The sequence below is a fragment of the Carlito syrichta genome, unplaced genomic scaffold (genome assembly GCF_000164805.1).
Source record: "Carlito syrichta isolate Samal-C Ts95f unplaced genomic scaffold, Tarsius_syrichta-2.0.1 Scaffold312570, whole genome shotgun sequence".
NCBI classification, from domain to species: domain Eukaryota; kingdom Metazoa; phylum Chordata; class Mammalia; order Primates; family Tarsiidae; genus Carlito; species Carlito syrichta.
The window spans coordinates 426,151-452,406 of NW_007256666.1; the positions used below are offsets into that span (position 1 = coordinate 426,151).

The 26,256-nt window shown below is 39.4% G+C and overlaps 1 protein-coding gene across 1 annotated transcript in view; it reads left to right on the top strand.

Moving 5' to 3' along the window:
* The window catches only part of UBR1 (ubiquitin protein ligase E3 component n-recognin 1), a 144,870-nt gene extending 120,016 nt beyond the window's left edge, over positions 1–24,854 (top strand). Inside the window, exons 38-47 of the mRNA XM_008069944.1 lie at positions 224–291; positions 1,910–2,060; positions 5,754–5,841; positions 8,839–8,972; positions 10,976–11,084; positions 13,214–13,270; positions 15,715–15,792; positions 19,328–19,498; positions 21,979–22,080; positions 24,563–24,854. Of these exons, the coding sequence (XP_008068135.1) occupies positions 224–291; positions 1,910–2,060; positions 5,754–5,841; positions 8,839–8,972; positions 10,976–11,084; positions 13,214–13,270; positions 15,715–15,792; positions 19,328–19,498; positions 21,979–22,080; positions 24,563–24,704 (1,100 nt within the window). The 3' untranslated portion in view covers positions 24,705–24,854. The remainder of the gene's footprint in view (positions 1–223; positions 292–1,909; positions 2,061–5,753; positions 5,842–8,838; positions 8,973–10,975; positions 11,085–13,213; positions 13,271–15,714; positions 15,793–19,327; positions 19,499–21,978; positions 22,081–24,562) is intronic.
* Positions 24,855–26,256: the final 1,402 nt, after the last annotated feature.

Here is a 26,256-nt window from a genome sequence, read left to right on the forward strand (position 1 = left end):
CCTCAGCCTCCCAAAGGCGCGGGATTACAGGCTGAGCCACCGAGCCTGGCTCATTTTATCTTTCTTTATGGTTTCTGTGTCTCAACGGCATGATATTAGTTTCTATATTTTATAACCCTGTTAATATACTTTTTTTTAGATATTTTTAGCTTGCTTTTTTTTTTTAGCTGTGTTACTATTGCTGTCTTACTGACTGAATTATGTTAATTTTTGTTTGTTTTAGTTGTTCTTCCTAACCTAAAATCAGAAGATACACCATGCCTTCTATCTATAGATCTGTTCCATGTTTTGGTAAGTGTTCAGTAATTTTTTTTGTCCCTTATGTTTATAATTTCATGTGTTTTCCTTATTCAAATTCATGGTCTTTGTTTGCGATTATGAATTACCAGTGTTTAACCTATAAAGCTGGGTCTCTTCTGACCAGTCTGTTTTCAAATACGTACAGATTTGATGGAGATCATCAAAATCACTTTCAGGCCGGGCTTGGTGGCTCAGCCTGTAATCCCAGCACTTTGAGAGGCCGAGGTGAGTAGATTGCCTGAGCCCACAGGTTCGAGACCAGCCCAGGCAACTTGGCGAGACCTCATCTCTACAATAAATTAAAAATTAGCCAGGCATGGTAGCACCTGCCTATAGTTCCAGCTACTTGGAAGCCTGAGGCAGTAAGATCATCTGAGCCCAGCAGGTCGAGGCTGTGGTGACCATGAGTGTGCCACTGTACTCCAGCCTGGGCAACAGAGTGAGACTCCAAATTTAAAAAACAAAAATCACTTTAAAAATGAAAACACATTTACGTTTTACTTCATAATAGGTCTACTCCTAGTTGATATCTGTACAACCAAACATTTTTGATTTATATTGAACTTCTTCACTTCCCACCCCCAACGTTTTTCTTAACTTATTTACATTATATGCAGTGAATGATAGTGTGAACTCTTAAAATTATTAATTATTTGGGAATGGGACCCAGGCCATGAATGCATCTAGGTTTCCCAAAAATACCTATGGATGGGTGGCAACTATTTTTATGAGTTTTTTGCAGAGCTTTTCCATCCCTGTGATGATCTCATTTCTTCAAACCAAGTTCTATAGAGAAAGCATTGGTGGAGTTAGGGACATGGAGTTTATGGATGCAAGGTTAGCCAGCATCCCTAGTCCTCATTATCCAGGGCTCTACCCAGTGGTTGTTAATCCTGACTATCTTCTGGGGTCTCCTGGGGAACTTTGAGAATGCTGGTAATTAGCCCTAACCCCAGAAGTTCTGATTTGGTTGGCCTGGGGTAGGGCCTGTGTGTCAGTGTTATTTTAAGAACTCCCCAAGTGATTGTAGTGTTGAATCTTCTGAACAGTTGAGAACGTCTACCTAGTCCTAGAGTAAGTGGATGCAGCAAAGGGATAACCTATTTATTAATAACCTTTGTCCTCTTTTTATGGTACATCATATTCTAAATTATTCTGTTTAATAACTCGGAAAATTAATGGTGTTGACTAAAAAAATACAATTATAGCTGGGTGTGGTGGCTCACATCTGTAATTCCAGCACTTTGGGAGGTGGAGGTGAGAGAATTGCCTGTACCCATGGGATCAAGACTACCCTGGGCAACTTGGCGAGACCTCATCTTTACAATAAATTTAAAAATTAACTGGGCATGGTGTGCACCTGTAGTTCCAGCTACTTGGTAGGCTGAGGTGGAAGGATCACCTGAGCCCAGCAGATCAACGCTGGGGTGGCCGTAAGCATGCCACTATACTCCAGATTGGGTGACAGAGTGAGACTCTGACTCAAAAAAATAAAAATAAAAAAACACAACTACAGTGCAGCATCTGGTACCCTTCTCATTTAGTTATGAAATTAATTTGTATTGGTCTTTTATTGTTACCCATCTTGATGTTCATTTTTCTCTCATAGGTAGGTGCTGTGTTAGCATTCCCATCCTTGTATTGGGATGACACTGTTGATCTGCAGCCTTCATCAGATAGTTCTTCCTATAACCACCTTTATCTCTTCCATTTGATCACCATGGCACACATACTTCAGATACTTCTTACAATAGACACAGGTAAAGCTTCTATCTGGGCGTTTGCACATTCTTTATTAGTAAAATTAATTATGCTTGTGATCAATGATACTATGTATTTCTAAGTTCTGTGTTATATCTTTTGTTGAATAATTATTTGTTTCATTATGTATTCTATTTAAAGAGGGAAAGGGCTGGGTGCAGTTGCTCACACCTGTAATCCCAGCACTTTTGGAGGCTAAGGCCAGAGGATTGCCTGAGCCCAGGATTAACACCAGCCTGAGCAGCATGGCAAGACCTCAGCTCTACAGTAAATCAAAAAATTAGCCAGGTGTGGTGGCCTGCACTTGTAGTCCCAGCTACGTTGGAAGACTGAGGTTGAAGGATTGCCTGAGCTCAGCAAGTTGAGGCTTTGGTGAGCCGTGATCATGCCACTACACTCCAGCCTGGGCTACAGAGTGAGACTCTGAATCTAAATTAAGTGAATGAATGAATGAGTGAACGAACAAACAAGGAAAGGTCAGATAAACTGTAAAATGGATGATTAGCTGAAACTACCTGATTCTTTAATTTGCAGTTGCTCTGCAGATACACAGGGAGGCCATTTGAACCTGTTCCCCACCCCCACCCCCGCTTTTTTTTTCTTTTTCAAATTTCCCATTCTCAAGTCCTCCAAAGTTTGTCCCTGCATGAGTACTTTCAACTTTTTGGTGAGCCTGTCCCTGAGACCATTCTTAATTCCTTCAGCTGAAATGATAGTTCTTTGTTCACCTTGTAGCTTTTACCATTAGTATCTTATTTTATATTATATTAATATTAGTATTATATGGTATTAGTATCTTGTTTTATATGGTTATATCTTTTTATTGTTTCACTTCTCTTCTTGTTTCTCCTTTCTCTCTGCTCCTTCATCCCCAGTGTAAGCTTCATGATGAACAATTAAATTTCAAAATCTTCCCTCTTTTTTTCTTTTTTTGAGTTGAAATTTCACTGTCACCCAGACTGGAGTGCAGTGGCACGCTTACGGCCTCCACGGCCTTGACTTGCTGGGCTCAGGTGATCCTTCCACCTCAGCCTTCCAAGTAGCTACAGGCACGTGCCACCATGCCTAGCTAATTATTTCGATTTATTGTAGAGATGAGGTCTTGCCGAGTTGCCCAGTCTGGTCTCGAACCCCTGGGCTCAGGCAGTCCTCTCACCTCTGCCTCCCAAAGTGCTGGATTACAGATGTGAGCTGACACACCCAGCTTAGATTTTTAGTCTAAGAGGAAAGAGACACAAGCGTAAAAATCAAAAAAGTTAAGTAAAACCCCAGTAATCTCCCAATCAGAATCCCAGCAAGTTATTTGTGGGGTATGTGGATATCGGCAAACTGATTCTAAAGTTTATGTGTAAGGCAAAAGACCTAGAATAGCCAACTCAGTATTGGAGGAAAAGAACAAAGTCAGAGGGCTGACACTACCCAACCTCAAGACTTAATATAAAGCTACAGAAATAAAAACAAAAGGATAGACAGAATAGAACAGAATAGAGAGTCCAGAAATTGACTCACATAAATGTAGTGAACTGATCTTTGACAGTTGAGCAAAGGCAATAAATGGAGCAAAGATAGTCTGTTCACACATAATACTGGAACAACATCCACATGCAACAGGATGAATCTAGACACAGGCCTTATACCACTTGCAAAAATAAGCCCAAAATTGATATAGAGCATAAAATGTAAAACTATAAAACTCCTTCAAGATAACAAAGAGAAACCTGGATGACTATGGGTAGAGAGATGACTTTTAAAATATAAAACCAGCCGGGCACGGTGGCTCAGCCTGTAATCCCGCGCCTTTGGGAGGCTGAGGTGAGTAGATTGCCTGAGCCCATGAGTTCGAGACCCGCTTGGGCAGCAAGACCTCATCTCTACAATAAATCAAAAAATCAGCCGGGCTTGGTAGCACATGCCTGTAATTCCAGCTACTCGGAAGGCTGAGGCGAAAGGATTGCCGGAGCCCAGCAGGTCGAGGCTACGGTGGCTAGGAGCAGCCACTGCACTCCAGTCTGGGTGATAGGGTGAGACTCCAACTCAAAAAAAAAAATATATATATATATATATATATACACGTCACGTATATATATGTATATAAAACGTATATATATATATATAAAACCAAAGATATAATCCATGAGAGAAATAACTGATAGGTTAGACTTCATTAAAATTAAAAATAAACGGGCTCGGTGGCTCAACCTGTAATTCCGCGCCTTTGGGAGGCTGAGGTAAGTGGATTGCCTGAGCCCACGGGTTCGAGACCCACCTGGGCAACTTGGTGAGACCTCATCTCTACAATAAATTAAAAATCAGCCAGGCGTGGTAGCGCGTGCCTGTAATTCCGGCTACTCGGAAGGCTGAGGCGGAAGGATCGCCGGAGCCCAGCAGGTCGAGGCTGTGGTGGCCAGGAGCGGCCACTGCACTCCAGTCTGGGCGACAGAGTGAAACTCCAACTCAAAAAAATAAATAAATGAATAAATAAGTTGCTTAAAAAAAAATTTAAAATATCTGATTTGCAAAAGACAATGTCAAGAAAATGAGAACACAAGCCACAAATTTGGAGAAAGTATTTGCAAAAGATACCTCTCATAAAGGACTGTTATCCAAAATATACAAACTACTCTTAAATCTCAACACTAAGAAAACAAACAGCCCAATTTAAAAATGGGAACTGGGGTCTTAGACTGCGGTTAACATGCCAGCGTGCTCCAGCCTAATTATCAGAGTAAAACTCTGACTCAAAAAAAAAAAAAAAAAATGGTGGTTCGTGCCCCATAATTCCAACACTCTGGGAGGCTGAGGCTGGAGGATTCGCTCGAGACCAGAAGTTTGAAACCAGCCTGAGCAACAGACGAACCCTGCTTCTGTTTATTTTAAAAAGAAAAAAAAAATGGGCACATGGTAAGTGAGCACATTTCAAATTAAAACATCTGTTAGAGTGGCCAAAATCTAAAACACAACAACAAATGCTGACAAGAATGTGGGGCAACAGGAACTAATTTGTTGTTCATGGGAGTGTAAAATGGTAGAGTCACTTTGGAATAGTCTTGTAGTTTCTTAATTGTGTTTACTTATTCAAATGTGCTATAATCATCCCTCACAGAAACCTGCAAGGTAGGCATTTTAATCTCCCATTTTAATCCAGTTATACTGAAGTTCAGAGAACTTAAGTGACTTAGTCAGATCCTTAATGTAAGTGGTAGAGTTTGCTGTTGCTGGAAAGGCTTACGATGATTCTACTTAAGGATAGGTCAGTGGAGGAAAATGACCTCAGACCTCACAAAGCACTTTCTATGAAACTGCTTGAGTATGAAGATAGAAAAACCAACTGCTTCCCTTTCTAGAGTTTGAAATTCTACCTGCTGGCTAAGCTTCCTAGGAACTCAGAACAGGTAGATAACCACTAATTTATTTCCTGGGTCATATTATAAGGAAGTAAATATTTACATGTTTAGCAAGTAAGTATTAAACATCCATGTTTAGTGATTCTGTCTATTTGTTTCTTCAGGTAATATACAAGTAAAGTTTACCTAACAATTTTAATATTCAGAATCAACTACTTAAATTAATAACAGAGGCAAAAACCTCAGTTGAATCTACATTGTTGATTATCTTGGAACCATGAAATTGAGGGGAAATTTGTAAAATAAATAGCAAATACATAAATTCAACTTGCAGAATTTCTTTTTCAGACCTCCCCCTTGCTCAGGTTCAAGAAGACAGTGAAGAGACTCGTTCTGCGTCTTCTTTCTTTGCAGAAATTTCTCAATATACAAGTGGGTGAGTAGCAGTCCATTAGTCAGTCTGTGTCACTATTGTTTTAATAATTTCATGTCTTGTTCATTACTTTTGAACCATTTTAATTCCAATTTTTAAAAATTATTTAAGGATTCCTGGCATGGTGGCTCACACTTATAATCCCAGCACTTTGAGAAGCTATGGCAGGGGAATTGCTTGAGCCCAGGAGCTTAAGACCAACCTAGGCAACATAGTGAGACCCTATCTCTACAAAAAATAAAAAAATTAGTTGGGCATGGTGGCATACACCTGTAGTCCTGTTACTCCGGAAGCTGAGGTGGATGAATTTCCTGAATCCAAGAGGTCGAGGCTGTGGTGAGCCATGTTCATGCCTCTAGGAGACAGAGTGAGACCCTAACTCAAAAGAAAAATTCATTTAAGGACTTTCAGCATGACTTTGTTTGCTAAAGGGGCTTACAGTGAAGAAAACTTATTTTGATGATTTTACCTTGAATTAAAAGGTGGTAGGTTGGTATAATAGCTACCCACCTATTTGTTTCTGAGGCTGAAATAAGTTTAGCACATCTCTTTTACTTTTGCAAACTGTTCTGAGAGCATAGGCGAAAGATGGTAGAATTTTAACAAATGGCAGCATTTAGAATTTAAGTAAATGTAGAAAATAGAAAGCAGGTTGTCATTTTATGGTGATCCATATAGTTAATGCACTCAGTACACTAAACTAATGATGATTTATTTAAGGCCGTTATGAGTAATATAGAAAATATATTGGCATTTTAATTTAATTTAATTTAATTTGTTAGTTATTTATTTGGGTCAGAGTCTCGCTCTGTCTCCCAGGCTGGAGTGCAGTTGCACAGTCATGACTACCGCAGCCTCAACTTTCTAGGCTCAGGTGATCCCTCTACCTCAGCCTTCCAAGTAGCTGGAACTACAGGCACGTACCACCACGCCTGGCCTATTTTTTTATTTATTGTAGAGACAAGATCTTGCCAAGTTGCCCAGACTGGTCTCGAACCTGTGGGCTCAGGCAGTCCTCTTGCTTTGGCCTCCCAAAGTGCTGGGATTACAGGCGTGAGCCATCACGCCCAGCCAGACTTTGTTTTTTTTAAAGCCATTTTAGGTTTACAGAAAAGTTGAACAGAAAGTATGAAGAGTTTACATTTGCTCTTTCCCTCCACCAGTTTTCTATATTATTAATATCTTGTGTTATGGTGGTACGTTTGTTGCAATTGGTGAATCAGTGTTGATACTTTAGTTAACGTTAGTTAACAATAATGTATCGATCCTGAAGTTTACGTTAGTATTCACTCTTTGTGTTGTATCATTACAGTATACAGAATAGTTTTACTGCCCTATAAATCTAGTCAGTTTTAATATGGAAATTAGGAAAGTATTAATTTTGTTTTTATTTTATTTTTTTAGCTAACTCAGTTGCTTTGGTTAGTTATTGAGAAATTTTTCTTCTCCACATTTCATTTCAAAGACTTTTTGTTTGTTTGTTTGTTTGTTTTTTTGTTGGTATCTCACTCTGTCACTCAGGCTGGAGTGCTGTGGCGCAGTCACAGCTCACCGCAGTGTCAACCTCCTGGGCTCAAACAGTCCTTCTACCTCAGCCTCCTGAGTAACTGGGACTACAGGTGTGTGCCACCACGTCCAACTAATGTTTTGATTTTTTTTTTTTTTTTTAGAGATTATGTCTCACTATATTGCCTAGGCTGGTCTAAAACTTGAACTCCTGGGCTCCTCAGTTAGACTCCAACTCAAAAAAAAAGAAAAATGCTTGGCCAAAGATTTTTAATCTGGAAAAACAAAATGAAAACTTTAGCAAACTTTAAGTTTTATGTTGAAGAGTATTCCTTTTTTTTAAGAATCAGGTTCTGTTGAGTAGATTTTTGGTTATCATTTTTGTTTTTGTTTTGCTTTTTTTTTTGAGTTGGAGAGCAGTGGTATGCTCATGGCCACTGCAGCTTTGATCTGCTGGATTCAGGTGATCCTTCCACCTCATCCTTCAAGTAGCTGGAACTACAGGCACATGCCACCACGCCTGGCTAATTTTTTGATTTATTGTAGAGAAGAGGTCTCACCATGTTGTCCAGGCTGGTCTCGAACCCATGGGTTCAAGCAGTCCTCTCATCTCAGCTTCCCAAAATGCTAGGATTATAGGTGTGAGCCACTGCATCCGGCCTGTTTTGCTTTTTTTTTTTTTCGGTTGCTCAGGCTGGAGTGCAGTACCACCTTCACGGGCACTGCAGGCTCCACCTGCCGGGCTCAGGGCTCAGGCAATTCTTCTGCCTCAGCCTCCCAAGTAGCTGGGACTATAGGCACATGCTACCATGCCCAGTTAATTTTTCTTTTTTTATTTATTGTAGAGATAGGGTCTTGCCAAGTTGCCCAGTCTGATCTCCAACTCCTGGACTTCAGGCAGTCCTCTGGCCTCTGCCTCCCAAAGTGCTGGGATTACAGGCATGAACCACCATGCCTAGCTGCTTTTTTTTTTTCCTTTCTAGGAAAAAGAAGAATGTAGTTCTTTGCCTTAAAAAAAAACCCATGTGGTTGTTCTCACTCAAAAGCAGACCTTAAGCAGTTATCATAATACTATAAGAAAAGAATTGGCAGTAGCGGGAAACTGCTGGGGCGGGGGTGGCAGTGCACAGGAGGCAGCATTGGCAGTAGTGGGAATCTGCTGGGGGGGGCACGCCTCATCAACCTGAGTACCTGCATAATGAGCATTTGTATACCTAACCCTGAATTGTACCCCACATCTTTAAAATTAAAAAATTCAAAGAGAAAAAAAAATCCATGTGGTAAAAGAGGCAAGATTTTTAATTTTCTTTAGAAAATTATTTAGAGATTTAAGCATTGAAGCCATTAATTAACTAGTATTTTGTTTTAAATGTTTAAAAATTATATCAGTATTAAATTATTTAAATGCTTAACTTTGTTTTTGAAAGGGGACATATTTAAATCTAGGATTTTAGTCTGATAAGTATTCTGTTTTATTCTGGAATTCTGTCTCAGCTGCATTGAGTATAATATTCCTGGCTGGTATCTGTGGGTCTCTTTGAAGAATGGCATCACCCCTTACCTTCGCTGTGCTGCACTGTTTTTCCACTATTTACTTGGGGTAACTCCACCTGAAGAACTGCTTACCAGTAAGTAGGAAAATGAAATCACAGAGTGGAAAATGGGAGGTTTTTCTTTTCTCTTACCATCAAACTCAAGAATACAAGATTAGAGCTGGCCAAACCACTTCTCTATTCCCCACCTCTTTCACCTGTGTTCACTTCAAATCTGTGTGCCTCTGCCCTAGTGTAGGTTAAAGGTGAGACCAAAAACCAGATTAGCCTTATAATCTGCAAGACTTATTCTTGGCTCCTATCTATGTATAGTTTATGTACTTGAGCTTATAAAATGCCTGCATGCAGAATATAAATGATAGGATATACAAGAAACTAAAAACATTGGTTACCTTTAGACAGCCGGTGAGAACTACTTAGCTAAATAGGTGGGAGACTTTACTGTATACTTGATTATTTAAATTTTTAACATATGACTGTGTTATTTATCTGCCTCTACATCCAGACCAAAATAGAGAAATCTTCCTTGTGGTTTTGTATGGATAAAAATCAGAACATTTTTGCGATTTTGGAAGAGTCACCAAAGTTGCTTAGAGATTCTTCCTTTTGTTCTTTGATACTAAACTGACCAGGTTACCTTTACTTGCTACCAGCTTCTTTATCTTGAACTCATTTCAGTAGGGCTTATCTAGTAAAGGTTTGTCATGATTCTGTGTAAAATAGGATGCCACTTTAAGTAGTTGCCAGTCCAAATATGTTGTTTGTACATAAGCAAAAATTATGTATTTATTTATTTAGAAGGTGCTACAGTACAGCAACAAATAAAATAAAGTTCTTCTTATTGTGAGAAGTCCAAATATAAACAGATAAATACATATAATATAATGTCAAATGATGATAAATACATCAAAGAAAAATAAAACAGCTCATGAGGTTAGAGTGCCAGAGCCAGATAGGAAACTCTTTGAGATAGGTAGTCATGGAAGGCTTCTTTATGAGGAGACATTGAACAAAGAGCTGCACAGATGGGATTGAGTTGAACAGATAGTTGAACAACAAGAGTATTGCTAAGCAGAAGGAAGAATAAATGCAAAGGCTTTGCTTGACAGTCAACAGCAAGACTGGGCATGGTATCTCCTGCCTGTAACCCTCTGTAGCATTTTGGAGGCTGAATCAAGAGCGTTGTTTGAGCACAGGAGTTCGAGACCAGCCTAAGCAACATAATGAGACCCCATTTCTGCAAAAAATCAGCAAGGCATGATGGCATGCACCTGTAGTGTATGTAGTCCCAGCTACTCGGGAGGCTGATGCGACAGGATGGCCTAAGCCCAGGAGATCAAAAGGCTACAGTGAACTGTAATCATGTCGTTGCACTCCAGCCTGGGTGACAGAGTAGGACTCTAACTCAAAACATAGAACAGCAGTGGGATGAGTAGTCTGAAGCCTAATGAACTGGGGAGGGTAGCAGGAAATGAGGTCTAAGAGCTACCAGAGACAAGTCACACAGGGCCTTCAGGTGGGTGATGATAAGTCTTTGTATATTATACTAAATGTGATGGTTAGACATTGGAGCTATCTGATCAGCAGAGTGACTTAATCAGATTTATGTTTTAAAAGAATCATTGTGGCCGGGCTCGGTGGCTCAGCCTGTAATCCCGGGAGGCTGAGGTGAGTGGATTGCCTGAGCCCACGGGTTCAAGACCCGCCCGGGCAACTTGGTGAGACCTCATCTCTACAATAAATCAAAGATCAGCTGGGCGTGGTAGCGCATGCCTGTAATTCCAGCTATTCGGAAGGCTGAGGCAGAAGGATCACCGGAGCCTAGCAAGTCGAGGCTGCAGTGGCCGGGAGCGGCCACTGCACTCCAGTCTGGGCAACGGAGTGAGACTCCAACTCAAAAAATAAATAAATAAATAAAAGAATGATTGTGGCTTATTTCCCACTCATGACTTTATAGGATACTGAATATACATATAGAGATTATAGAAATGAGTATAAACAATAAAAACAAAACTCTACTAACAGATTGACCAGGTAAGAATAAAGTCCTTATGAAATGTATTTTTATTCTCTTGCAGATTCTGCAGAAGGAGAGTACAGTGCGCTCTGTAGCTACCTATCTTTACCTACAAATTTGTTTCTGCTATTCCAGGAATATTGGGATACCATAAGGCCCTTGCTCCAGAGGTACTATGAGGGCAAAATGTCATTGTTGGGTTATTAAACAGTGTGTGAAAATGTTTAAATACAAATTAAATGTTTAACTACAATTGCTTGCTAAAGCTTTTAAATTAATTTTCACTGAATAAAGGGGTGACAAAACACAGGCGAGTCCTAATTTACGCACTAAGAAGTAGGGAAAAGCTGGGCTCGGTAGCTCAACCTGTAATCCCATGCTTTGGGAGGCCAAAGAGTGAATTGCCTGAGCCCGCAGGTTCGAGACCCGCCTGGGCAACTTGGCGAGACCTCATCTCTACAATAAATCAAAAATTAGCCGGGCATGGTAGTACGCACCTGTAGTTCCAGCTACTTGGAAGGCTGAAGCGGAAGGATCGCTGGAGCCCAGCAGGTCAAGGCTGCAGTGGCCGGAAGCATGCCACTGCACTCCAGTCTGGGCAACAGAGTGAGACTCTAACTCAAAAAAAAAAAAAGAAGAAGTAGGGATAAGATGAGCAGCCGTAGGCAGTTGGGATTTCTGCTTGCTCCACTATGACTACATTCATTTTACTTATTTTCCCCATAGCTGGTACCTTGTCTTAGTTTTACTTGGGTGGCAGTGGTGGCAGATGTTCTAGTAGGCATGAAGTCACAAGTATCAAAAGGACCTAAATTGGAGCTCTATCCAAAATAGGAGCACATCTCACATGGTAACACACATCTCAGGAGGATGACTGAGAAAGAAGGAAAGGAATTTTGTAGATCAAAGATGAAAGTTTTCTCTTTCAGAAAAACTTTCTACCCCATTAGTCACTGGCCCTGTCCACTGCCAACCCTCCTGACTGCCAGTCTCCTTACTCTATCTCTGCCTACACCACTTTCCATCATTTTTATAATCTATTCTCAGTGTATTGCTCTTACTTTATTTCTCTCATGATTTCTTTAGGCTCCTTGCCTTCTACCTTTTTCTTTAACCGTTATTACTTTCCCTTAACACCCAGGTCAAGGTTCGTGTAGATGTTGGCCTCTGTCTCCTGCCACCCTTCTTGTGCATTAGGTGCTGTTAGGTTCTTTTTTTTTTGCTTCCTCATGTCTCATAAGCTATTGTGATCTCTAGTAGGAGCTAAATTAATTGTTTAAATAAATCAGTAACATGCTTTGTGTTGAGTACAACCACAGTAGGATGCATTAATTTTACGTTTATATTCTTGGAGTAGATAAATCCCACGCCTTTGGGAGGCTGAAGTGAGTGGATTGCCTGAGCCCGCGGGTTCGAGACCCGCCTGGGCAGCGAGACCTCATCTCTACAATAAATCAAAAAATCAGCCAGGCGTGGTAGCGCATGCCTGTAATTCCGGCTACCTGGAAGGCTCAGGCGGAAGGATCGCCAGAGCCCAGCAGTTTGAGGCTGCGGTGGCCAGGAGCGGCCACTGCACTCCAGTCTGAGCGACAGAGTGAGACTCCAACTCAAAAAAAAAAAAAAAAATTCATCCTTTGAATGAGTTCTTGCCCTTTGTATCATTCCTGGTCCTTCTTGCCTCAAAGTCTTTCCTCATCTTCTGCTCTATATTGCAGGAAAATGACCTTTGCAGGCCTTATTTCCCAGTCTCCCTTGTCAATTGGCTTCTGCCTGGGTACAGCCAGTAGAAGGCACTGACAGGATTTTGGAGACCAGGAAGAAGAGAGAAGCTCCAGTGTTCAGGCTGCCTCTCTACCTCATGGGGCACCTGCAGCTGTGCCACAGCTCTTCTATGGCTCTAGTTCCCACCAGCATCTACTGGTGACCCTAGACCCCAGCTTCAATAATATCACTGTTTCTTTTCATTTCCTCAGCCTTGGGGAGTGGTAATCTTCAGGTTGCCTTGCCTTTTGTCTGATGGTTCCATCATTTTATTACCACTTTCTGGTAAATTCCTTCTTGTTTAGATCCTTAAAATGATTTCTGGTTTTCTAGTAAGACCTTGGTTGATATGCCCTTTAAAAAGAAATTGACAGGGAAAAAGTAAGTAGATAGAGGGAAAAAAAAGGGGTAAAATTAGGATCAGTAGAGAAGGAGGTACAGAAAGAAGGGACAGAAAGAATTGAAAAATGACTCATTGACCAATATTACACTGAAGCTGTGATACTATATTTGCTTTTTCTCTTGGCTCCACATACAGGTGGTGTGCAGATCCTGCTTTACTAAACTGTTTGAAGCAAAAAAGCACTGTGGTCAGGTTGGTTTTACTACTGAATCCTTTTCCCCCATCTACAAGTTGTGTTTCCTAAAGTAGTTTGTTGAGCATGCTTTCTCGTCTGCCTTTTTCATATTAACTCAGTATATCATTTCCTGCACTTCTGTTAGGTCTTTGCCACAAATCAGATTCTTCCTCCAATTGTTTTTTTCTTGGAGTGGTTGCCCTTTTTCTCTTAAATAGTTAGATGCTACCAGCTCCTCTTGAGAGCATCTTCCTTAAGCTGGCACATGCCTATTGAAAGGCACAGGAGGAGGTGGCGTCCTGGAGCTACTGGCAGAGGGTAGTGGTTTACAGTACAGTATGTCCTCTACATTCAAACCTTCAAGTTGAGAGCTTTACTGATACATACCTGCATTTTTAAATGTATTATTTCTCTCCACCAGCTGTCAATATAGCCCATTAAATACAGTACTATGTAGCTGATTGTGTTGGGTACCAAGGCTAACTTTGTTGGACTTAAAACAAATTGGGCTTACAAATGCACTCTCAGAACCAAACTCATTCATATGTTGGGGACTTCCTAAATTTCTGTAAACCACTTTTTTTTTTTAAGAATTAAGCAACATATAGAACTATTTCTCACCTTCCTTTCCCTTTCTATCTGTATGCTTAGAAACTACCCCAAAAACTTTTTCAGCCCACCCATCTTCTTTAAGTTATGGCTCTATCAAAATCTACCTGTTCCTTGTGTACCAATTTAAAAGCCACCTCCTTCATTAATATGTCCTCTCTCATATGTGTGCACATGTTTGCATGTATGCCTGCCAGCACCCTACATCACTAAACAGTGAAGCCAAAGGGTAAGAACTGCATGCTTATCTTCTTTGTATTGTCCTAGGGCCTGACTTGTACACAGTGTCTAATTTTTATTCAAATTGAATCACATCAATAAACAAGTATATTGTCCCAGCTTTAAATACCAACACTAGTAGCATTTTTCTGTGGGTAAAGCAAACATCGTGAGACAATGTGCATTTGCCTTCTTTCCTTATCTTCTCTTATCCCTTGAACTCCTCTCACTCCTCAACTGTAAATGTATATATGCTGCTTTCCCTTATAACACAACTTTAGTAATTTAGTAGTAATAGATTCAGCCCCTGCGCTCAGATGTCACAATATCTGTATCACCAAGAAAAGAAGAATCTTACAGTAGAGAGAAAATAAAAGTTTAAGACATGAATACATATTTTTAGACTGTTAATCTCACATAATTTTTTCTTTATTTCAAGTCACTGTGTATGTACCTTTTACACATCTACTACATTCCCCGCTTGGTACTGAAATACTCTGGGAGATTTGAAAGAAGTAACACATACAGCTTTTGGTCATGAGTAGTTTATAATCTAATTATGAATGTGAAACTCAAGATTTTATAACATGAAGTATAGTAATGTGTGGACTATACCATTAATCCTATAGAAATTTAAAGAGGAAACTATTCTTAATGGGGCAAATTTTGTCTTAAGAGGAGATAATTTTTAGCTGAATATAGAAAGAATTATAAAACTTAAGCCAGGTGTGGTGGCACGTGCCTGTAGTCCCAGCTACTTTGCAGGCTGTGAAGTGGGAAGTTTGCTTGGGCCTAGGAGTTTGAGCCCAGCCTGGGGTACAAAACAAATCCCATCTCTAAAAAAACAAGTTTTTAAGAAGTGTCTGGGTTTGCTCAATAAATTATATGATTGCTCTAAATGTAGACAACTAGATTAAAGATGAAGAAAATAATTATAGCATTTCAACTGACTAAGGTTTTAGAAAAGAATTTTATGTTATTCAGGTGACCTTCCTCAACGCATGTAAGCAAGACTTTTATCTAGCATGGTGGGATCAAATAGCATTTGCAAACGTTATTGAGTACTAAGCATATTGTGTTTCACCTCAATATCTCATTTAGTTCTCAGCAGCTCTATGAGTTTTATTGATGCTTACATTAATATTTAACATTTCTTAAATCAGTATGAGTGTTTCAATTCTTTTAATGTAATATTTCTCTTTTTTTCTCTAAAAACCTGTTGTTAAATTGATGGTGTGCCCATGATTGGAATTTGATATATTTATCCCTAGTTTACAGAAGAGGCAATATAGTCTTAGGCTCTGAGACTTGTCAAGTGTTTGAGTGTTCAGGATTTGTAACTAGGTCTATCTGATGTCAAAGGCTATAAACTACTGGTTTATGTTACCTTCCTAGACAGTATAGAAATAGTAGGAGTTTAGTTAACTAGTTAGTTACTTAGAGAAGGAAGCTAGCTGATGAAAGATTTGGAATTCTAGACTGAGAAGTTTGGATTTAATATAGTTAACGGGGAATTTGGGTTGCAAGTATGGATCCTTTTGCTATTTTTAAGACATTCTTCTATCATTTTGGTAGTTTTTGATCTGGACTTATTTACTAAAAAATAAAATTATCTTTTAAATTACTTTTCTAGGTACCCTAGAAAAAGAAATAGTTTGATAGAGCTTCCTGATGACTATAGCTGCCTTCTAAATCAAGCTTCTCATTTTAGGTAAGAAATGAGAGAGAGAATGTGTGTGTGTGGATTGTAAATGTGTGTACTTTTAAATATTTTTATGACTGGACTCGGTGACTCAACCTATAATTCCAGCACTTTGGAAGGCCGAGGCAAAGTGGGTTGCTTGAGCCCGGTGGTTCAAGACTAGCCCAGGCAACTTGGCGAAACCTCGTCTCTACCATAAGTTAAAAAAATCAACAGGGGGCAGTAGCAGGCATCTGTAGTTCTGGTTACTTGGAAGGCTGAGGTGGAAGAATTGCCAGAGCCCAGCAGGTTGACACTGGAGTGGCTGTGAGTGTGCCACGGCACTTCAGCCTGGGCAACAGAGTGAGACTCCAACTCAAAAAATAAATAAGTAAATATTTTTCTGAGCTTGCAATTGGTAAACACCACCATTACAAACTTAATTTTTTAAAATGACTACTGAGCATCCTCCATAACAGTGATTGTCAATCTTTTAAAAATTGGCATGAAATTCATATAACATACAATTAACCGTAATAAAGTGTACAATTCGCTGGCATTTAGTATATTCACAATGTTATGCAACCATCACCTCTTTCATTTCAAAACTTTTTCATCACATCAGTAAACACCTTATACCTACCTATCACTTGCCATTCTGCTCACCCCATAGCCCCTGATAACCTATAATCTACTTTCTGTCTCTATAGATTTGTCTAGTCTGAATATATTATATTGAAGGAATCATACAATATGTGGCCTTTTGTGTCTGGCTTCTCTCACTTAGCATGTTTTTTCAGGTTCATTGTAGCATGTATCAATACTTTGTTCCTTTTTTGGCTAAATAATATCCTATTGTATGTATATGCAACAGTTTACTCCTTCATCCATTGATGGGCATATAGGTTGTTTTCCTATTTTGACTATTGTGAATAATAGTACTATAAACATTCATGTACAAGTTTCTATGTGGACATGTTTTCGTCTCTTTTGCATATATACCCAAGAGTGGAATTGCTGGGTCATATATCCTATGTTTAACTTTTTGAGGAATGGTTGAAGTGTTTTCCACAGTGGTTTTATGTTCCTACCAGTAATATATTATATGAGGGCTCCTATTTCATCATATCCTTGCCAGCCCTTCAGTGAACCACCAGACAGATCTAAACACAGATCCCCAGTTTTTGGAGAACAAGGTCTCTATAGCACACCTGGCACAAGCAAGTCACACCAGAAAAATTAGCCACCACTCCTATGGCTACTTGCTGTGGCTCTAGGGCATAGAGATGGTAGCAACTATGCTTACTGTCAGAATTCACCAAAGTTTACCAACCTCCTCCTTTATCAAGCACTTCTCTGGGTACTGCATGTATTTGGACTCCAGACTTCCAGAATAGTTCGTTCAGACAGTTCTTGCCAGCTCAATAGTTATTTCATTAGAGTGACTGATTCTTAGAGCTCCCTATCCTGCTGTCTTCTGTGACATCATTCCCCAATCTTTTTTTTTTTTTAAGCCACAATAACTCTTTTTTTCAAACAAAATCTTATTTGGAGGCCCATTAAAACAGCAAACCTGATGATAGCATTGTGACTTAGGTTCAAGCTTAGATCCTGGACAGTGGAGTATACCTCCTTAGGCTTTCTTGGCACCATGCTCCTCTCACACCTCAATCAAAACCATTCTACAGGACAGCCTTGGTGGCTCAGCCTGTAATCCCAGCACTTCGAGAGGTCCGAGGCGAGTGGATTGCCAGAGCCTGCAGGTTTGAGACTAGCCCCGGCAACTTGGCAAGACCTCGTCTCTGCAGTAAATCAAACAAATTACCCAGGCATGGTAGCACATGCCTGTAGTTCTGGCTACTTGGAAGACCGAGGTGGAAGGATTGCCAGAGCCCAGCCGGTCGAGGCTATGGTGGCCGTGAGCGTGCCACTGCACTCCAGCCTGGGCGACAGAGTGAGATTCCAACTCAAAAAAAAAAAACAAAACACTCTATAACAGTGGGTCTCAAACTTTGTTTTTATCTTCCTCATCCCTTTGCCTGATCATTTTGGAAAAAGAGTTGGATGATCTCTATGATTAGTAAGAAGCAAAATAAGTTACAGCATACAGTATCGTTACTATAACTATTTGTGAATTACCTATTAGTTACTTTTCTAAGAGAAGAGCATAAGCTTAAACATGTTTTTATATGATAAAGCAATGTCCTAAAACATTAAGAAGAATTTTGTATTTTATTACACGTACCTTGCTATAATATAATATAAGTTATTTGACTAGCATAAATTCTTGACTAGCACACCACCAATGAGATGTCACTGAATGGAGGAATTATATTCACATCTGCTTTAGCCATTGGGCTGTGAATACTTCATATTTGGATCACAATGCATCATGTCTTGAAAATAGTAAGCCAGAACTTCTATTGATGCAAGTATGTATCCTAGACACTGAGTCGGTGTTGTGTCACCTCCAATAGCAAATAACGTTGGTAATGATGACACAAAACTGTAGTAACTTATAATTAAAAGAAATAATCTCAGCAGCTTGAAAAATCAAAGCCGATTTAAAACTTTATTGATGTTTTACTGCTAACAAAGCATCCTTTCCCCAAATTCCAGGAATCCCAAAGCTTAGTTAGGGGTTTTGTAATGTTACTAAGCATTGCTTAGCAGCCAGACTTCTGTAAAGTACTTAATTAGAGATCTCAGTAAACACAAGTAACTCTTACATTTTGTTTTAAGGGTACCAATTAGTAACCCTGATTAACTGCCTTGGTGTAGTAGTCCTTAGTGTCATATGTTACATAACTTGCTATCATTTGAAGGAACCAAAGAAAAGGATTTTAGTTTCAAATCATGTTGAGGTCTTGAAAGAGACCCTCTTTGGCTCACTCTGATAGTCCCTGCTCTGCAGCATGACTAAGGAAATTCTCATATTTAGTTGGAATCATTGCTTTAAGCCATGAAGCTAGAGGGTTTAACTAAGGCCAGGCACGGTGACTCACCCCTATAATCCCAGCACTTTGGGAGGCGGAGATGAGAGGATTGCCTGAGCCCTGCAACAGATCACCCCTAAAGATCTTGATATTTCAAAGAAATGGTGTGTGAGGGAGGGATGTGTTTGGTCCATTATTATAAAATGTAATTTTTTTCTTTTAAACAATTGCACATTTGCAAGGTCATATTCCTTCAACATTGAGGACACAAGCTTAATTAAGCCAATGTAGGGGAGGCAGTTAACTATGAATTGGGCATATCAGATGAAGACTTGATTCTATAAATGAATCTCAAGGCACAGTTAATCACTATACTTTATGAGAATTATCAGGATATCATATATTTAATAATAGATTTTCTTACTATGGATTAATAGAAGATTTTTCTTCATTAAGTCTTTTTGGGGCAGTGTTAAAGAGGAGGAATTATCTAATTAAATGCTGTCTTGTGTTTTAACAGCTTTCTTTGCCAGAACGGAGCCAGTGAGGAAAGCATACTTCATTTGTAACTGGATATATGGTGCTTTTTTTATTTTTCCACCGTACTGAATGTTTCCTTTCCTTTTGAGGTGCCCTCGGTCTGCAGATGATGAGCGCAAGCATCCTGTCCTCTGTCTTTTCTGTGGGACCATACTGTGCTCTCAGAACATTTGCTGCCAAGAAATTGTGAATGGGGAAGAGGTTGGCGCTTGCATTTTTCATGCACTTCACTGTGGAGCAGGAGTCTGCATTTTCCTAAAGTGAGTAGTGTGTGTTCTGGAAGCTTCATAACGAACTTGGGGAATCTGGATCCAATCTGGAAGCCATTATGGTGGGACAGTGTGTTGATAGCCAATGATCCTTCAGAAGGTAAAGTATAAACCTGTTATTTACATGAAATTACATTTGAGTAGATATTACAGAATAATAGTGAAAAAACAGTAAGATTCTGTTCATATTTCCATTATTTGTGGAAAATCTTAAGTAGATAGGCTTTGTATTAGTTACTCTGGTATTGTGTAATACTCACATATAATGAAAGAACTTAAGAGTCCTAAAACTTATTTATTTATTTATTTTGAGTCAGAGTCTCACTTTGTAGCCCAGCCTGGAGTGCAGTGGCACGCTACTCACAGCTATAGCAGCCTCGACCTGCTGGATTCAGGTGATCTTTCTGCCTCAGTCTTTCAAGTAACTGGAGCTACAGGCATATGCTACCACGCCAGCTGATTTTTTGATTTATTGTAGAGATAAGGTCTCGCCAAGTTGCCCAGGCTGGGCTCGAACTTGTGAGCTCAGGCATTCCTCTCACCTCAGCCTCCCAAAGTGCTAGGATTATAGGTGTGAGCCACTGTGCCCGGCCTAAAACTTATTTTTAAAAGAACATGTAGGCCAGACATAGTGGCTCACACCTATAATCCCAGCACTTTGGGAGGGCAAAGTGAGAGAATTGCCTGAGCCCGTGGGTTCGAGACCAGCCTGGGCAACTTGGCAAGACTACAATAAGTCAAAAAATCAGCCGGGGGTGGTGGCAAGTGCTTGTGGTTCCAGCCACTTGGAAGGCTGAGGTGGAAGGATTGCCTGAGCCCAACAGACTGAGGCTTCAGTGTCTGTGAGTGTGCCACTGCACTCTAGCCTGGTAGTCAGAGTGAGACTCTGACTCAAAAAAAAAAAAGTACATGTAAATTGTTACTTTAGGGTTATCCTTTGAATATCTTCATTTCTTCTGTCAGCCCACTATTTCTTCTGGTCTTTCATCAAAAGATTGAGAGTACAAAAATAGTACTTATATTTATGAAAGAAGAGTATAAGTATTGGCTCAGAGAGAGAAATACATTGAAAGTGTCTGCTTTTTCTTTCCTTTCTCCCTGTGTAATGCAATTTCTGATACATAAACCCAGAGATATCTTACTATCTGTGGGAATATAATCATTACTCTTGGCATCTTTTGAGCCAAGGGGAAAGAATGGATGAGAGGCAAACCCAAACACCTATTTTTAGGGAACCCACAGCAAATAAACACACCGTCTGTCCCACCTGTTTATTTCAGAATTTCTCTCCATAGTATTTATACCCCGTACACATGTACACAAAGCCTTTTTTATGTCTCTGTTTCTCTGCTCCAAGAATCCTAAGTGCCTTCAAGTTAGCAGTGCCTCTTGTTAATCTACGGTATTGGAGACTGGCTCTAGCCTTTACACTTCCCTAGTTCTGTCTGACTTTAGCTTATCAGATTAGACAGTAGAGTTCTGTTCTTCTGTTAGGTTCCCTCCCCTCTCCAGGTTGTGAGTTAGGAAATAGAATAGAAACAACCCAGGCACCATTTTCCAGGATGTCTGTGGCTTAAGTAGGACAGCCTCCACCCTCCAACATATTCACTCAGTATCACTGATCTTATTTCCCTAAATTTACTGGTCCTTTCCTATAGCTTCAGTGAAAATAGCAATGTTTAGCCAGGTGTGATGGCTCACCCCTGTAATCCCAGCACTTTGGAAGACTGGGGTGAGAGGATTGCCTGAGCCCACAAGTTCAAGACCAGCCTGGGCAACTTGGCGAGACCTCGTCTCTACAATAAATAATTTTTTAAAAATTAGCCAAGCATAAGCCAGGCCCAGTGGCTCAGCCTGTAATCCCGCCCCTTGGAGGCTGAGGTGAGTGGATTGCCTGAGCCCATGGGTTCGAGACCTGCCTGGGCAACTTGGTGAGACCTCATCTCTACAATAAATCAAAAAATTAGCCGGGTGTGGTAGCATGCGCCTGTAGTTCCAGCTACTTGGAAGGCTGAAGCGGAAGGATCGCCGGAGCCCAGTAGGTCGAGGCTGTGGTGGCTGGGAGCGGCCACTGCACTCTAGTCTGGGCGACAGAGTGAGACACCAACTCAAAAAAAAAAAAAAAAAATTAGCCAGGCATGGTGGCTGCACCTCTTAGTTCTAGCTACTTGGAAAACTGAAGTAGAAGCATCACCTGAGTCCAGCAGGTCAAGGCTGTGGTGACTATAAACATGCCACTGCACTCCAACCTGGGTGACAGAGTGAGACTCCAACTCAAAAAAAAAAAAAAAAAATGTTTATTCTTTTTTATTGAGAAAAACACAATTTAGTCTATTTGTCTGTTTATATTTTCTTTGCACTGAATTTCTAACAGATGCTGACCGTGTCTTTTCTCTAGATTAACTTTGATGCAGTGCCTATCATTTGTACACATGCACTTAATCCTATTTCCTGTTGACTCTATCTTTCAGAATCAGAGAATGCAGAGTGGTCTTGGTTGAAGGGAAAGCCAGAGGCTGTGCCTATCCAGCTCCTTACTTGGATGAATATGGAGAAACAGACCCTGGCCTAAAGTAAGATTTTCTTTTAGTAGGAAAGTTTCAATTAGTTCTCTTATAGTTTTCTTTTTTATTTTGGTCACATTTATATGAGTGGTAAACACAAAAGCTAATGCTAAATATTAAGAGCTATTTTTAAATAGCTTTAAATTTAAAGTATTATATGAGCCATCCTAAATGTAGTACATAATTTTCAACAATGGTATGCTTCTCCAAAATTTGAAGGTAATGTTTCTCCAAAATTTGTGAAGATACCAACTATCCTAATATTTGAATGTTTTAGCATTTATGTTCAGCATTTCTTCAGAATTACATAAAAGGTTTGGCGTTGATAACAGAAAGAAATTTGTAGTGTCCAGTGATGGAGTTTGGATTAGAGTAGATGTTCATTTTTTCCACTGTAATACTCGAAACTTTTTATTAGTAAATTATATCAGCCTTCTTTGCCTCTGAGCATTAGCAGAATTAATTAGAATCCTGAACTTTTTTGTTTTCTTCCCTGGTGGTAGGAACCAGGATGCTGCTGGCTTATGAGAATGAGGAAACCAGTTTAACAATGATCCCAGAAGTATTTACAGATAAGATTAGATCTCCTTACAATAAGCTGTTTTTGTTTAACTGGAATTCTCTTCTTTTAAAATATCACTCGCAATTTATGTGCTCACTAGATGGGACTTGGAACTTCTTTGATCATGTAGAGGTTCATTTTTATTGTGACAGCATTTGACCTGTTTTTAGGTTTAGGGAGAAAAAGCTCAGTGGTGAAAGTAGTTAATGACTGAGAATAATCTGAGTTGGTATAAAGAAGCAGAATTTTAAAATTAACCCTTTGTACTTGGAAACATCTCGCAGATCACTTACCAGCAACTCAGCCACACTTTTTTATGAAATGGTAGAAACAAATCACTTCATATTAAACAGTATATCTTTGGAACCAATTATTTTTATCCAGAACCAACTATTTTATTGTAATGGTATTTGGCTTATAATGGAATGTTAGACTTGAGGAACTTATTTATTACAAAAAATTCAAAATTTTAATATCTTACATTTTTCTAACATGTGGTAAAATGTGAAATAGTCACCGACATCCATTGCAGGTTCATTGATACATGCTGTGCAATAGAAGTTTGTTTGACGTCTTCTACCTGGTGTTTTTCTATTCAAGCAGACAGTGCAGTTTCATTTTCTTCCTCCCACATTAATAATATATAATTTATTGTCCTGTCTATGTTCGAAGAAGATGTGGAAGGACACACTCATAATTCCTGAAAACCGCTTCTCAACTGATCGATCATAGCTCAGTATATATTTCATCTCTTTGTTTGCTTTTTCATGCAATTTGAATGGAAAACTTCAAGGAAGCATACATTTTTGAAAAATTTGTGCTGGCATAAGTTTTTCCTCTATAATCACCAGCAATCTCTTTATGCCCTCTGAGAGGGGACATCTGAGTGGTTTGCTAGATTTACAATGTCTCCTCAGAGGGGACATCCAAGTGCAAAGGGTTAATTAGGCAGTTTGAAAATTCCCAACCAGCTGAAGCACTTAAATGCTTCAAGGAATGAGGATCTCACAGTTCTCTATTATTGGTAACAGCCAAACCTAGGCATTTTGAATTAGCTGTTAACACAGTGTTGAAAGCTGTGCAACTCTAGAATTGAAGTATAGTTATTTAACTTAAATATTTGTTAATCACCAGCAAGTTTGTTGTGTCATAAGAACAACTATAACCAAATATTTCTAAGTGGCAAAATATAATTTTAGGCTTAGTGTTATGTCCCAGACCTAACCTCTGATTATAAATTGAAGTTGGGTAAGCTATCTGAAGCCAAAGAGCCATTAGATCGCCTTTAAGGCTAACCACCCAAAAAAAGAATAGTGCTGCTTCAAGTTATAAACCTCACTGGCCATTTAAATGAGCCCCCAAAATGCAATGGTATATTTGGCACATTTTATGAATAGTCAAGGAGTACATTTCTACTTTATAAGCTAAGTAATCTGTTAAGTTCTTAGTGATCAATGATGGAGGGAGAATATCCCTTATTAAATACTGTCCTAGCCGGGCTCGGTGGCTCAGCCTGTAATCCTGTGTCTTTGGGAGGCTGAGGTGAGTGGATTGCCTGAGCCTGCGGGTTCGAGACCCGTCTGGGCAGACGAGACCTCATCTCTACAATAAATGAAAATAAAAAAAAAATTAACCGGGCGTGGTAGCGCGCGCCTATAATTCCGACTATTCGGAAGGCTGAGGCGGAAGGATCGCCAGAGCCCAGCAGGCGAGGCTGCGGTGGCCGCGAGTGGCCACTGCACTCCAATCTGGACAACGGAGTGAGACTCCAACTCAAAAAAACCCAAAAAACAAAAAAAAAACTGTTCTGGTGATTCCTCCTAGCTCCAAGAACAACTTAAGAGTCCATACTAATTTAGACAATAAAAATGTGGCAGTTATTCAATTCATACTTATATGTTGTTTTGTTTTGTTTTGTTTTTCTTGAAGGAGGGGCAACCCCCTTCATTTATCTCGTGAAAGGTATCGGAAGCTTCATTTGATCTGGCAGCAACACTGCATTATAGAAGAGATTGCTAGGAGCCAGGAAACTAATCAGATGTTGTTTGGATTCAACTGGCAGTTACTGTGAGATCCAACTCTGCCTCAAGACAATCATAAATGATGACAGTAAAAAAGACCGAATCAAAGTTATGAAGAACTTTCTGAGGACTGGGGAAATTGGAGGAACTTTTGCTCGATGTCCAAATTCACATATATCAATAAAATATTCCTTAATGGAGTATTGCTTTCAGTTAGCAAACATATGCTTCAAGGGAAAAAAGGATATAAATTAACCTCTTTTATGTTCTAGAACACTGAAGAAATGCTTGTTCACTCCAAGTGTCTGATTCTGCTAATATGTCCAGGAAACTCATTCTCCTTCATAATTTGTACCATTTCATTTCATCCACCTGGTAAATGAAGTCACAGCAAACAGTTGTGGACATTTTTATATGTTGGTTAACTCTTCTGCAACTTTATATTTGGTGATTTCCCCCCATTTTAGTTTGGCTAACACTGGATCACTGACAAGATTCTAATAATCTGTGATGGTCTTCCTTGCAGCTAAAGAAGAACTTTAGATACCATGCGGTGTGCTTCAATTGGGAAAGATTCCAAAAAAGTATTTTTTTATTTCTCTTTTAAGGAAGTACTCCTAATGTGCCACCTGCTGTATAACCACAAATTAAGCTAAATCTTTATATTGGTAGAGTGAGATTTCTGCCAGTGTGGAAAAACGTTTTCACATTATAAACTTCAAGAAGTTTCAGAAAAATGTGTTCATCATTCATTAGCCTGTAGTCCTTACCTCTGACTACAAATAGCTTTGTTGAGATTTCAAATTATACTTTACATTTTCCAAAGGCAAGGTTCTACAATGAGATCACTTTTTTTAAAATTGTGGTACCATCCTATTTGATTCTCAGAAAGCTGTTGCATTTCTGATGTTACCTATTTAAAGAACAAGGCTAAAAAAAATTCTCCCAGTGAATGGAGTATGACAACTGTAAATTAGAACAGTCAGATCTAAACCAATTCTTCAATCTTCTGTGTCTTTGTAAAAGACAAATCCTTGATGTTATCTGTGTGCAACCTTTTCGTAATCTCTGGTTTCATGACTTGCACAAACCCCCAAAAAGCCATGTGATCAGTAGTCTGTGTTCTGTTACAACATATTGTGGTTGAGCCATGTTGTTTATAAAGAATAGAGCTCTCCCGAACCTGTGCATAGACTTCTTGGTTCTTGACTTTAGTTTTTTATATCAAGAACTTGTGATATAAAACAGACACAAGATAAGTTGAAACCTTCTATTTTAACTTCTCCTGTCTCTGGGGTAATGTTAGGAGTTTGAAAGCTGCATTCACAAACTATCTCATTTTGTCCTTGGCTACTGTCTTGTGTGTGTGTGTGTTTGTGTGTGTGTGTAAATGTTTTCCTACCTTCATTTTGGTCAGCAAAGGAAAGCAAGTAAAAATTTATTTGCTAAGTGATTAATGATGCACATTTGGGCTACTTTTTTTTTTTGGTACCTTTATATAAAATAAAGTGGATTTTGCAGTAAGGGATTGGCCTGAGCTGGCATCAGAATCAAAATCATGATTTTCTACTTGAATAATTCCTATTCAGAAGATATCAAGAA